The sequence below is a fragment of the Protomyctophum bolini genome (assembly GCF_963924005.1).
Source record: "Protomyctophum bolini genome assembly, chromosome: 9".
Classification (NCBI taxonomy): Eukaryota; Metazoa; Chordata; class Actinopteri; order Myctophiformes; family Myctophidae; genus Protomyctophum; species Protomyctophum bolini.
Genome location: NC_137870.1, coordinates 7,891,793 through 7,904,563, shown reverse-complemented (window position 1 = coordinate 7,904,563; position 12,771 = coordinate 7,891,793). Strand labels below are relative to the sequence as shown.

General features: G+C 43.4%; 1 protein-coding gene across 2 annotated transcripts in view; it reads left to right on the top strand.

Annotated features, from left to right (window-relative positions):
• Window positions 1-11,197, top strand: part of sidt2 (SID1 transmembrane family, member 2) — a 37,270-nt gene extending 26,073 nt beyond the window's left edge. For both annotated transcript variants that reach the window (XM_080772176.1, XM_080772175.1), the window contains 7 exons: window positions 1,525-1,633; window positions 3,330-3,406; window positions 4,984-5,030; window positions 5,538-5,643; window positions 5,904-6,014; window positions 6,650-6,763; window positions 7,463-11,197. In XM_080772176.1, coding sequence (XP_080628302.1) covers window positions 1,525-1,633; window positions 3,330-3,406; window positions 4,984-5,030; window positions 5,538-5,643; window positions 5,904-6,014; window positions 6,650-6,763; window positions 7,463-7,525 — 627 coding nt within the window. In that variant the 3' untranslated portion in view covers window positions 7,526-11,197. The remainder of the gene's footprint in view (window positions 1-1,524; window positions 1,634-3,329; window positions 3,407-4,983; window positions 5,031-5,537; window positions 5,644-5,903; window positions 6,015-6,649; window positions 6,764-7,462) is intronic.
• The last annotated feature ends 1,574 nt before the right edge of the window (window positions 11,198-12,771 follow it).

Genomic DNA, 12,771 nt, shown 5'->3' with positions numbered 1-12,771 from the left:
AGCGTTTAAACTGTTGTTTTATTGAGCACAGTGCATTCAGCACGGTAAGATTGTTGTCTGTCTATAGTGCAAATGCATTTTACAGTGAACGTTGTATACTTCTGATACAGTATAGTCTGAGTAGTGAGTAGGCTAGTCAGGAATCATGAACAGGACATTTTATTTTTAATTTTTAAACAGAATGCTGTCACGATGAACAGGCCATCATTAGTAAATAGCAATGAAGATATATAGAGAAGCCTATATTTTAAAGTAATTGTTGAATAACACATAAATGTAGGTTTTAAGGCTAGAATGGCATTGTAGTGGACTATAGTGAGAGGCGAGATTGTCTTTCCTTCATTGCGGGACTGCAGGACTAGTCTGGAGATAGTTAGTCGTGGATGATCAGCTTCAGACAGTCAGTGTTTTGGTTCGTACCTGGAGTTTTGCATTATCTCCGCTGTGCACAGCAGCACAGGGGAACTGTCTTTAATATATCCATGGTCGTTTTCAGTTGCTTTCCATGTGCAACACAAAAGTGTGTGCATGCAGATGGGAGATTTCACAGCGGTAGATTCGTTACTCAATACATTTAGTGAGCGGATAAAATAACATAAAACAAAATAAAAATATTAAATAGAATTAATAAATGATAAAATTCGAATGGCAATTTTAGCTTTCGAATATATATATATATTTTTTAAATATTCGAATTTCTTTCATATTATGAAATTCGTTCTGACAGCCCTATAGCCTATATGGTTATAGGTATTTGGCAGAGGGAACACGGTGTTACAGTGTAATGGTTATAATAATGTTTCAGGTATTCGGCAGAGGGAACACGGTGTTACAGTGTAATGGTTATAATAATGTTTCAGGTATTTGGCCGAGGGAACACGGTGTTACAGTGTAATGGTTATAATAATGTTTCAGGTATTCGGCAGAGGGAACACGGTGTTACAGTGTAATGGTTATAATAATGTTTCAGGTATTCGGCAGAGGGAACACGGTGTTACAGTGTAATGGTTATAATAATGTTTCAGGTATTCGGCCGAGGGAACACGGTGTTACAGTGTAATGGTTATAATAATGTTTCAGGTATTCGGCAGAGGGAACACGGTGTTACAGTGTAATGGTTATAATAATGTTTCAGGTATTCGGCAGAGGGAACACGGTGTTACAGTGTAATGGTTATAATAATGTTTCAGGTATTCGGCAGAGGGAACACGGTGTTACAGTGTAATGGTTATAATAATGTTTCAGGTATTCGGCAGAGGGAACACGGTGATACAGTGTAACGGTTATAATAATGTTTCAGGTATTCGGCAGAGGGAACACGGTGTTACAGTGTAATGGTTATAATAATGTTTCAGGTATTCGGCAGAGGGAACACGGTGTTACAGTGTAACGGTTATAATAATGTTTCAGGTATTCGGGCAGAGGGAACACGGTGTTACAGTGTAATGGTTATAATAATAATGTTTCAGGTATTCGGCAGAGGGAACACGGTGTTACAGTGTAATGGTTATAATAATGTTTCAGGTATTCGGCAGAGGGAACACGGTGTTCTGGATCGTTTTCTCCATCATCCACATCGTGGCCACCCTGCTGCTGAGCATTCAACTGTACTACATGGGCCGCTGGAGGATGGGTGAGTACACTATGTACAGTATACAGTAAATGGTAAATGGTAAATGGTGCATTTATATAGCGCCTTTATCCAAGGCGCTTTACATAGATTGTGCATTACATTCACCCATTCATACACCGATGGCAGCGGAAACCATGCAAGGCACCAACTAGCACGTCGGGAGCAATTAGGGGTTCAGTGTCTTGCTCAAGGACACTTCGACAGTAACTCTGGGGGAGCCCGGGTTTGAACTGGCAACCTTGCGGTTCCCATCCAGGCACTCTACCCCTGAGCCACCACCGGGAATCTGGCCAGTACATTACACAACACCAGTAAGACGCCCCGGGGGGGGCGAAGAGGAAGATCTGTCATTCTGGAGATAAATCATTCTGTTGAGCTGGTCAACTCGTCCATTGTGATGTCAGAACAGGCCAGCTCCATATATGGAGAGCTAAGGGGTTTGATGAGGTCATTGACCTTTTTTTCAATGTCATGTGAAAGCAGGGAATCATAGCTCTAAACTGCATACTTTGGTTGTTCAGTTTGACCCACCGGTTTTTGGAGATGTGGCTTGTAGAGTAATGTCTTGCAGAAAATAGGCGAGTTGAGAAAACAGGCTTGAAAGGTTCACTTCTGTGGACTCTTAATATTACACCTAGCTACATGTTTCAGCATTTATTTCATATTTGCATGTCGATTTCAGCTCTGATTATCATTTCAGACATGCTCTAGTAAGAGTCTGCCTGTGCTATTAACTAATTTTGGATAAAAGAAAATAATAAAAAAAAAAAAATCTGAACCGTTAGTCTTGCCACCATGACTGTCTCTGTATCAAACACAGTCACATATGAAATGAATTATGTACTGGCCATACTGGTGTGTGTACAGGGTTTGAAGAGGGTTTGATGAGGCCAGATCAACATAATATGGAATGTCAGAACAGTCTGCTAAAATGCCTACATTGTAAATTGGAATGCCTGCAACACTCCAAGAGTCTATCGGAGAGAGTCTAGACCTCCGGCGGCCCAACCATATAACAAACAAAAACAGACTCATCCATTATAATAATAATAATAATAATAATAATAAAACTTTATTTGTATAGCACCTTTCATGACATGAAATGCAGATCAAAGTGTTTTACAGAGCAATGGAGAAAAGAAGAAAAGAAAAGCAAGGCATAAACATTAAAAAACAAGAGCAGTAATGCAATACAGTGAGGACATGAATAACAAAACATTTAAAGATGATGTCTAGGATTGTCCCGATCCGATCCCGTGGTCGGAAATTGTGGCAGATCGCGTCATCTTCTAATTATCTGAATCGGATTGGGAGCAAAAAGAATATTATTATGCATAACATTATATCAGACTGGACATTATCTGTGATTTGGGATATTGATTATTGAACTATTGTGATATGGCATAAACGTGTTCAAAAATATATATCGGATCGCGAAAAATCAGTATCAGCAGATACTCAAAATCACAAAAAAAAAACTAACTATTAGTGGTTCTGAACATTGTATGGATCAGGACCCACGTGAAGAATGTTGATATGTTATCATTAATAATTGCTTTTTAATCAAACGTGTGTGTGTGTGTGTGTGTGTGTGTGTGTGTGTGTGTGTGTGTGTGTGCATGTGTGTGTGTGTGTGTGTGCGTGTGTGTGTGTGTGCATGTGTGTGTGTGTGTGCGTGCGTATGTCTGTACACCAGATTCTGGAGTCATGCGTAGGATTGTGTACGTCATGTACACAGACTGCATCCGACAGTGCAGTGGACCCATGTACGTGGTGAGTATTGCTGGAACCGTACACTTCGTTTTAGTCAGTCTTCTTAATCATTTTATCAATTGGTTTTAGTCATAATATGTTAGTCATCTGAGTCTAGTTTTAGTCGACTAAATATCGTAAGATTTTAGTCTGCAGTTGATTTTGTTGACTAAAATGTATTTTGGCGGGCCTTGGCGCGGTGCCGTAATGGCAGCTTTTATGATCGGTTAACCCATTCTGACCTGAGATCAGATTCATACGAGGTTTCCACTGGACACACACTGGGTCTGATGAACCCATTCTGACCTGAGATCAGATTCTAAAAATGTCAGTCGTTCAGTCGATTTTTCAAAAATAGCAGACCTACAAGCTCGTAGCGCGCCACTCGGTGGCGCGCTATGAGCTTGTAGATCTGCTATTTTTCAATAGCTAAAGCATAACATGATGCTAACACCAAAATGGGTTCCCGGTCAGAATGGGTTAACACTGAAAATAGCAGATCTACAAGCTTGTAGATCTGCCATTTTCAGACCGCAACCAAGCATAAAATGACTTGTCTTTTAGTTCTACTGTATCTCTTCTCCACTAGTCCCTCTCTAACATTTAGTTCTACTGGATCTCTTCTCCACTAGTCCCTCTCTAACATTTAGTTCTACTGGATCTCTTCTCCACTATTCCCTCTCTAACATTTAGTTCTACTGGATCTCTTCTCCACTAGTCCCTCCCTAACATTTAGTTCTACTGGATCTCTTCTCCACTAGTCCCTCCCTAAAATGTAGTTCTACTGGATCTCTTCTCCACTAGTCCCTCCCTAAAATGTAGTTCTACTGGATCTCTTCTCCACTAGTCCCTCTTTAACATTTAGTTCTACTGGATCTCTTCTCCACTAGTCCCTCCCTAACATTTAGTTCTACTGTATCTCTTCTCCACTAGTCCCTCTCTAACATTTAGTTCTACTGGATCTCTTCTCCACTAGTCCCTCTCTAACATTTAGTTCTACTGTATCTCTTCTCCACTAGTCCCTCTCTAACATTTAGTTCTACTGGATCTCTTCTCCACTAGTCCCTCCATAACATTTAGTTCTACTGGATCTCTTCTCCACTAGTCCCTCCCTAACATTTAGTTCTACTGGATCTCTTCTCCACTAGTCCCTCCCTAAAATGTAGTTCTACTGGATCTCTTCTCCACTAGTCCCTCCCTAAAATGTAGTTCTACTGGATCTCTTCTACACTAGTCCCTCTCTAACATTTAGTTCTACTGTATCTCTTCTCCACTAGTCCCTCTCTAACATTTAGTTCTACTGGATCTCTTCTCCACTAGTCCCTCCCTAACATTTTAGTCAAGTTTTCATTTGTTGACGAAACTGTCAGTATATTTATCTTATTTTCAGTATTTAGTTTAATAAAAGGAAGTCGACGAACACTTTTCGTCATGGTTTTAGCGACGAAATCAACACTGATTTGTATGCTGTACAAAAATGATCACTGCCTGACATAACCTGGTCCCCTCTCTCCCCTGTGTGTGTGCGTGTGTGTGTCTGTCCGTGTGTGTCCGTGCTTGCGTGCGTGCGTGCGTGTGTGTGTGCATGCCTGCATTAGGACCGTGCGGTGCTCCTGGTCATGGGGAACATAGTGAACTGGTCTTTGTAAGTTCTTCTCGCTGACGTTGTTTTCTTCTGAAAAACAACCGATCTACAAGCTCACGACGTGTCGCCCCAGCGAAGCGCGGTGACCTTGTAGATTGGCTGTTTTTGCAGAGCGACAGTGTCCTACAACAACGTATAAATCAACCTTAAAATGTAGTGAAATGAAAACTACGTTTTTTTTCACAAAGAAATTGAAGAATTCTCACTTTTGTGTGTTTAACATGTAGAGCTACAATCAATAAAAGCCAATAAACATCCTCCAAACACAGCTGCTACTGATTACAGAAATCGATGCAGCTAAATTAGTGAAGGTTTGATTTTAGATGCATTTTCATTACAATCCATTTCTCTCTGTCTCTCTCTGTGTCTCTCTGTGTCTCTCTCTCTCTCTCTCTCTCTCTCTCTCTCTCTCTCTCTCTCTCTCTCTCTCTCTCTCTGTGTCTCTCTGTCTCTCTCTCTCTGTCTCTTTCTCTCTGTCTCTCTGTCTCTCTCTCTCTCTCTCTCCAGGTGTGCCTATGGTCTGATAGAGAGACCCAGTGACTTTGCCTCCTACCTGTTAGCCATCGCCATCTGTAACCTGCTGCTCTACTTTGCCTTCTACATCATCATGAAGGTGTGTGTGTGTGTGTGTGTGTGTCACACTGTGCCTGTGTGTGTGCATGCATTTGCATATTATGCGTATAAGATCCATTTGCATTGACTACTTTTACACGCAATTCTTTCATATTTTTTTTGAAAATATCTTGAAAATATTTTGAATCTTTACCATTTGAATCTTGCCTTGTCTTAACGCAAATCTTCACTGGCACTAAACGTGTGTGTGTGTGTGTGTGTGTGTGTGTGTGTGTGTGTGCATGCTCTGTGTGTGCGTAGCTACGGAGTGGCGAGCGTATCAAGTGTTTAGCGTTGGTGTGTATTCTGTTCACGGCCGTGGTTTGGGGATTCGCTCTGTTCTTCTTCTTCCAGGGACTGAGCACCTGGCAGGTCAGTGTCACGCACTCTCTCTCTCTCTCTCTCTCTCTCGCACGCACGCACGCACGCACAGACACACACACACACACACACACACACACACACACACGCATAGTTTTAAAATCTAGGAGTAAGAAACTTCCGTACACACTGCAGCCTTGATGTTGTAAATTTAATTTGTTTTAAATGGACTGCATTTATAGGACTGAATTCTGCGCTGCCTATGGAGCTGGCCTATCGGCCATTGCCATTAATGACAATAAAGTACACCCTCTCGGGTAATATTGTTTAATTCACACACCGATGGCGGAGGAAACCATGCAAGCACCAACCTGCACATCGGGAGCAATCAGGGGTCTTGCTCAAGGACAACTTATTAAGTGTATATTAATGGGTTTCATTGTTTCATTGTATTATGGGTATTGTAGTTTTAATGGGTTGTATTATGGGTAATGTAGTTTTAATGGGTTGTAGTGTGAGTATTGTAGTTTTAATGGGTTGCATTGTGGGTAATGTAGTTTCAATGTGTTGCATTGTGGGTATTGTAGTTTTAATGGGTTGCATTTTTGTGGGTTGTGTGTTCTAATAGAAAACACCTGCAGAGTCTCGTTGCATTGTGGTCATTGTAGTTCTTTATGTTATAATAGAAAACTCCTGCAGAGTCTCGGGAACACAACAGAGACTGCATCCTGCTCTCCTTCTTCGACGACCACGATATCTGGCACTTCCTGTCCTCCATCGCCATGTTCGGCTCCTTCCTGGTACATGTGTGGGTGTGTGCGTGTGTGCGTGTGTGAGTGTGTGAGTGTGTGTATGAGCGTGTGTGTGCGTGCGTGTTGCTTTTCGATGTGTACACTGTGCTCTTTAGATACCTCACAAAGTATAGGGGAGAAGCCGCCATGGTTGAAACGTGCATAATGTTACAACCATGGCGGCTCTCCCCTACGTATCCAAGTATCACGAGACTGTCCACCGTTTCCTGTCTGGCATCCAAATCTCGCGATACCTCCCGATACCTTTTCTTTCTAATTATTTGTTCGGCCCTGATTTATTTTTTGTTTATTGTCATGATTTGTCACCATATGAGTTGGCTTTGTCCGAGACTTACAGGTCTTGAAAGAAATACTTCCTGAAACGTCTATAATAATAATCTTTATTGTCCCGAAGGATATTCATCTTCACAGGTCTGTTCAACACCAACAACAAAAGCAGCACATACGTACTGAAACAACATAACACCAAGACAATACAAAAAACATGAGTTCCCCACTGTGTACAGAAACCATCATATCGAGGGGGCAGTTTGTCTATGGGAAAAATATTAATGGGAAATGATCATCCGGCCGCTCGTCGGGAGTGGGACTGGGACGCTCTGTCATGGAGCTTCCGATGCGAGGTCCATGAAAGCGTCATGGCGTACCATGACGTTTTCATGTACCTTGTCTCTCGTCCCTCATCAGGTGCTCTTGACCATGGACGATGACCTGGACACTGTCCAGAGAGACAAGATCTACGCCTTCTAGATCCACCAGACAGACTACAACGCCCACAATGCAACACCTTCTAGATCCACCAGAGAGACTACAACACCCACAATGCAACGCTTTCTAGATCCACCAGAGAGACTACAACACCCACAATGCAACACCTTCTAGATCCACCAGAGAGACTACAACGCCCACAATGCAACACCTAGAGAGACGAGATCTACAGATCTACGCTTTTCTAGACCCACCAGAGAGACAGGACCTACGCCTTCTTGATCTACAAGACCTACCTGATGTTCTACCATGAAGCACACCTCGGTAAGGGAGGGATTTAACACATCTACAGCACACAACAAAGCCTAAGACTTACAGACGCCTCCATTTCCCACACTACCGTGCAGGGATGTAGTTTTGTTTTGACTTGCGTCGGGAGTGTCGACTTCCCTGAAAAGAAAACTACGAGTTTTTATCGATTCTGTTTAGCTCTCCATCGCTAGGCAACGCTCGGCCAGAGTAATCTAGTAAGAGAGTAATGACACTCCCGTTGACTCCCATTGTAACAATGGAATGCGGAAGTGCTCATTCTATCTCAATGGGATAGTTCCAGCCATAGGAGCAATGTTTGGAACTATAGCCCATAGGCACCCGCCTACGGTCTCTGATTATTTCCCAGATGGAGGTTTTTGATAAAAACGGCGATGTTCACGGCTCATTACTAAATCGCTGCTGCCTCGCGATTACAACACTAACGTTTCGGGTGACTTAAAAAGGGATCGCGGCTAACATTAGCCTAGCTTATTATTTGCGGCCTTCAAAATAAGATATCCCGCGGCAGGGAAGGGGCTACGTGATGCTGGCAGTAAGTAAATGAGTTAATGACTGCTGTTATTTTTTTGTTTAGGTTTGTCAATACTGTATCAGGTTTTTAATCCGCTGTAGTTTTTTATCCCGAACAATGACAACAAACTACAACACCTTACACACTCCGCCCCTTTTCCTCCCAATGGACACGGACGAGGAAGAATAGACGCGTGTGATCACGAACCTGTTTTAATGCCGTGTGATGGGCGGGACTTTCGCCCTATAGTTTTAGACCGTGATGGAGGGGCGCCAACTTGAGCCACGAGAGAGAGTCTTCGCCGAGCGAGATAAAGCTAGCGAGTTGCCCCGGATACAATATTGTTTTGCGACCAATCACAACTCTTGTTTCATTCACAGAAACTGTAAACAGAATTTGTGTAGCGTCAACATCATTTGTTTGAGCGGTTAGGTCCGCCCAAATCCCGCTACTTCCGCCGAGACACTCTACTACAGCGTGCTCCCAGCCCCTCCCATTGCGGGGCAGGAGGCGGGGTCACAGTGCGGTCACCTCGCGGGTCCTTCCTCTTCTGCCTTAATGCTGATGATCTGTCTCTCTGGCTCCACCTACTGAGCAACAACACCCCCTCCCCCCGTGCACGGCCGAACAGCCAGCCCTCATTGGCCGTAGCACAGCGGCCGCGGCCAAGCCGCATCTCAGCCTTTCACAGCCAATCAGAGAGCGAGGGAAAGATACCTGAGCTCTCCCCTTTTTTTTTACCCTCCATTACGGACACTCGACGTGCCAATCAAGATTTAAACGGTGGACCCCCAGGAGTCCAAATGGACCCTTACAGGTCTGTGACTCTGAGAGTGTACACATGGAACTAAATGGACCCTTACAGGTCTGTAACTCTGAGAGTACACATGGAACTAAATGGACCCTTACAGGTCTGTGACTCTGAGAGTGTATAAATGGAACCAAATGGACCCTTACAGGTCTGTGACTCTGAGAGTTTATAAATGGAACCAAATGGACCCTTACAGGTCTGTAACTCTGAGAGTGTATACATAAATGGAACCAAATGGACCCTTACAGGTCTGTGACTCTGAGAGTGTAACACATGGAACCAAATGGATCCTCACACAGGTCTGTAAATCTGAGAGCAAATGGAAACTTACAGGTTCTGTAACTCTTGAGTCTGAGAGTGTAACAAATGGAACCAATTGGACCCTTACACGTCTGTGACTCTTGAGTGCATTTGGTTCCATCTGTACACTCTCAAAAGTTAAATCCACACTGAGGATTTTACAAGTGTAGATTGCGGGGTCCCAGAGTTTAAAAGCTGTATAAAACGGGGGTCCGTGGTCTTAATGCATATCAAACTGGGGGGTCCTTGAAATTAAAAGACGTTGAGGATCACTGAACTAAACTAAACCGGAACCCTGAATCACACTGTAAAATACTCTGTTCTTATAGAGCACCGAAGTCTGGCGTGACATAAAAAAACCCCATAAATGACCTGGGTCAAGTGGTCACCCCCCTCCATTCTGAAGTCCCACAGGCGTGTTTAAAATGACCCGATGCTACTCTAATTAAGATGACCCGATGCTACTCTAATTAAGATGACCCGATGTTACTCTAATTAAGATGACCCGATGTTACTCTAATTAAGATGACCCGATGCTACTCTAATTAAGATGACCCGATGCTACTCTAATTAAGATGACCCGATGTTACTCTAATTAAGATGACCCGATGTTACTCTCCATCGAGGAAATGCTTCCCGTGACCCAGAGAGTCAGGACTTCGGTACTCTGATTTAACCCCCAAGAAAATAGCAGATCTACTCTGTGCCATGCTATGAGCTTGTAGATCTGCTATTTTTCAATAGCTAAAGTATAACAATCCTTAAAACACCAAAAGGGGTTCCTGTTCTGAACGGATGTTACTCTACATTCACTGACCCGTAGCGGTCCGCTTGTGGTTCTATCTCTACATTCACTGACCCGTAGCGGTCCGTTTGGACCACCTGGTGTCCCCCAAAGCCCCATGTTGAGAAGCGCTGAGGTGGAATAAAACCGTTCCTGTAACTTGTTGTAATCGATGTTTACGTATTTACGATGACGACAAAAGATGTACACGAATAATGACGCTTAAGAACCGACCGCATAGGTCGCTGTTGGAAATTAACTTATTTTATAAATACTGCCGGCATTAATGTCAAAACAATGCATTTTGAAATGTCGCCGTTGTTTGTACTATATGCTGTAAGTTTATACGCTGTGTGTGTGTGTGTGTGTGTGTGTGTGTGTGTGTGTGTGTGTGTGTGTGTGTGTGCGCGCATGTGTGTGCGTTTGGACAGGGGTGTTTGTGCATACTACGTATTTACTATGCGTGTGAGGTTTAAAAGTTTGGGATTCAGGATTTAGGTTTAGAGTCATGGTGGATTAATACTACGCGCTGGTGTCGTACACAGCGAAATAGCCGATCTACAAGCTCACACCCCAGCTCCTAATCATTTTCATTGGCTAGGTTAGTAAATGGCAACAAAAAAAAAAGTAACCTCACAAGTATAGTAATACATAAGTGTGTGTGTGTGTGTGTGTGTGTGTGTGTGTGCGTTACATAATTCTAAATGTTCAGATTGTCGGTGGCCTTGAATGTTCCAATTGTGAGAAAAAAAAATCTTATACTGTACTCTGATTGGTCAGAACCTCCCAGCTGCCCCGCCTCCTACCGGGAGGACGGCTATGATTGTATTTCCTGTGTCCTAACCACCGTCGTCTTAACTGACGACTCATTTTTTTGCACTGTATCATAAAAGAACGATTAAAAAGAGACAATTATTTAAATGTTGAGAGTAATGTAAAGGCTTGGTTACTGAATAAAGGCTTTCTTTTCAGATATACAGTACTCGTTGTCTTTACTTATGTCTTTCACTCCCTCTTATTCGCTTGTAGCCTTTTTGAAATGTGGCCAATGAACCTTTTTGTAAAACATATAATCAATTATAGTTTTTATAAATTATAAAGTTACTTACTTACTTACGCCTGACACCCCTACCGGGGTATAGGCCGTCGACAAGGATCCTCCAGAGTTCTGACACCCCTACCGGGGTATAGGCCGTCGACAAGGATCCTCCAGAGTTCTGACACCCCTACCGGGGTATAGGCCGTCGACAAGGATCCTCCAGAGTTCTGACACCCCTACCGGGGTATAGGCCGTCGACAAGGATCCTCCAGAGTTCTGACACCCCTACTGGGGTATAGGCCGTCGACAAGGATCCTCCAGAGTTCTGACACCCCTACCGGGGTATAGGCCGTCGACAAGGATCCTCCAGAGTTCTGACACCCCTACTGGGGTATAGGCCGTCGACAAGGATCCTCCAGAGTTCTGACACCCCTACTGGGGTATAGGCCGTCGACAAGGGTCCTCCAGAGTTCTGACACCCCTACTGGGGTATAGGCCGTCGACAAGGATCCTCCAGAGTTCTCGGTCACTGGCATTCGTCTCTATCTGTGACCAGGTGCATCCCAGCCTCTTGGCGTCTGCCTGGAGATCCCGCCGCCAGCTGTTTTTGGGCCGGCCTCTGCTTCTCTTTCCCTGGGGGTTCCAAGTCAGCGCCTGTCTGGTGGTGTTTGATACTGGCTTGCGCAGTGTGTGCCCTATCCATCTCCATCTTCTTTGTCCAATTTCTTCTGTTGCAGGGAGTTGTTTAGTTTTCATCCAGAGATCTTTGTTGCTTATTTTGTTCGGCCAGTGAATTCTCAGGATTCTCCTCAGACATTTGTTTATGAAGGTTTGCACTTTGCTTATTGTGGTCTTTGTGATTCTCCATGTTTCTGCCCCATAGAGCAGGACGGATTTAACATTGGAGTTGAATATTCTGATTTTAGTTTTTTGTTGTATCTCCCTAGAGTGCCAGATGTTCTTTAGAAGTATTACCTATTCTTGCCTTTACATCGGCATCTGTACCACCCTGGTGGCTGATAGTACTTCCCAGGTAGGTGAAGGACTCTACCTCTCCTATTGTGGTGTCGCCTAGTGTGATTGGTTCTGTACTGGTTGTATTTATCCTCATGTTCTTGGTTTTTCCTTGATGGATGTTAAGCCCTACTTGTGCGGAAGTCTCTGCAAGTGTTTTGGTCTTGTCTTGCATCTGATGGTGGGTATGTGACAGTAGTGCCAGGTCGTCTGCAAAATCTAAGTCGTCCAGCTGTGTCCATAATGTCCACCTGATTCCATTCTAATTCTTATTAAATTATAAAGTACTATATATATAATATATAATTTCCGCAATTTCCAATTTCGCAATTTCCACAATTTGCAATTTCCGCTTTCCGCAATTTCCGCCATTTCTGCAATTTTCAATTTCTGCAATTTCCGCAATTTTCAATTTCCACAATTTCCGCAATTTCTGTAATTTCCACAATTTGCAATTTCCGCTTTCCGCAATTTCCACAATTTCAGCAATTTGCAA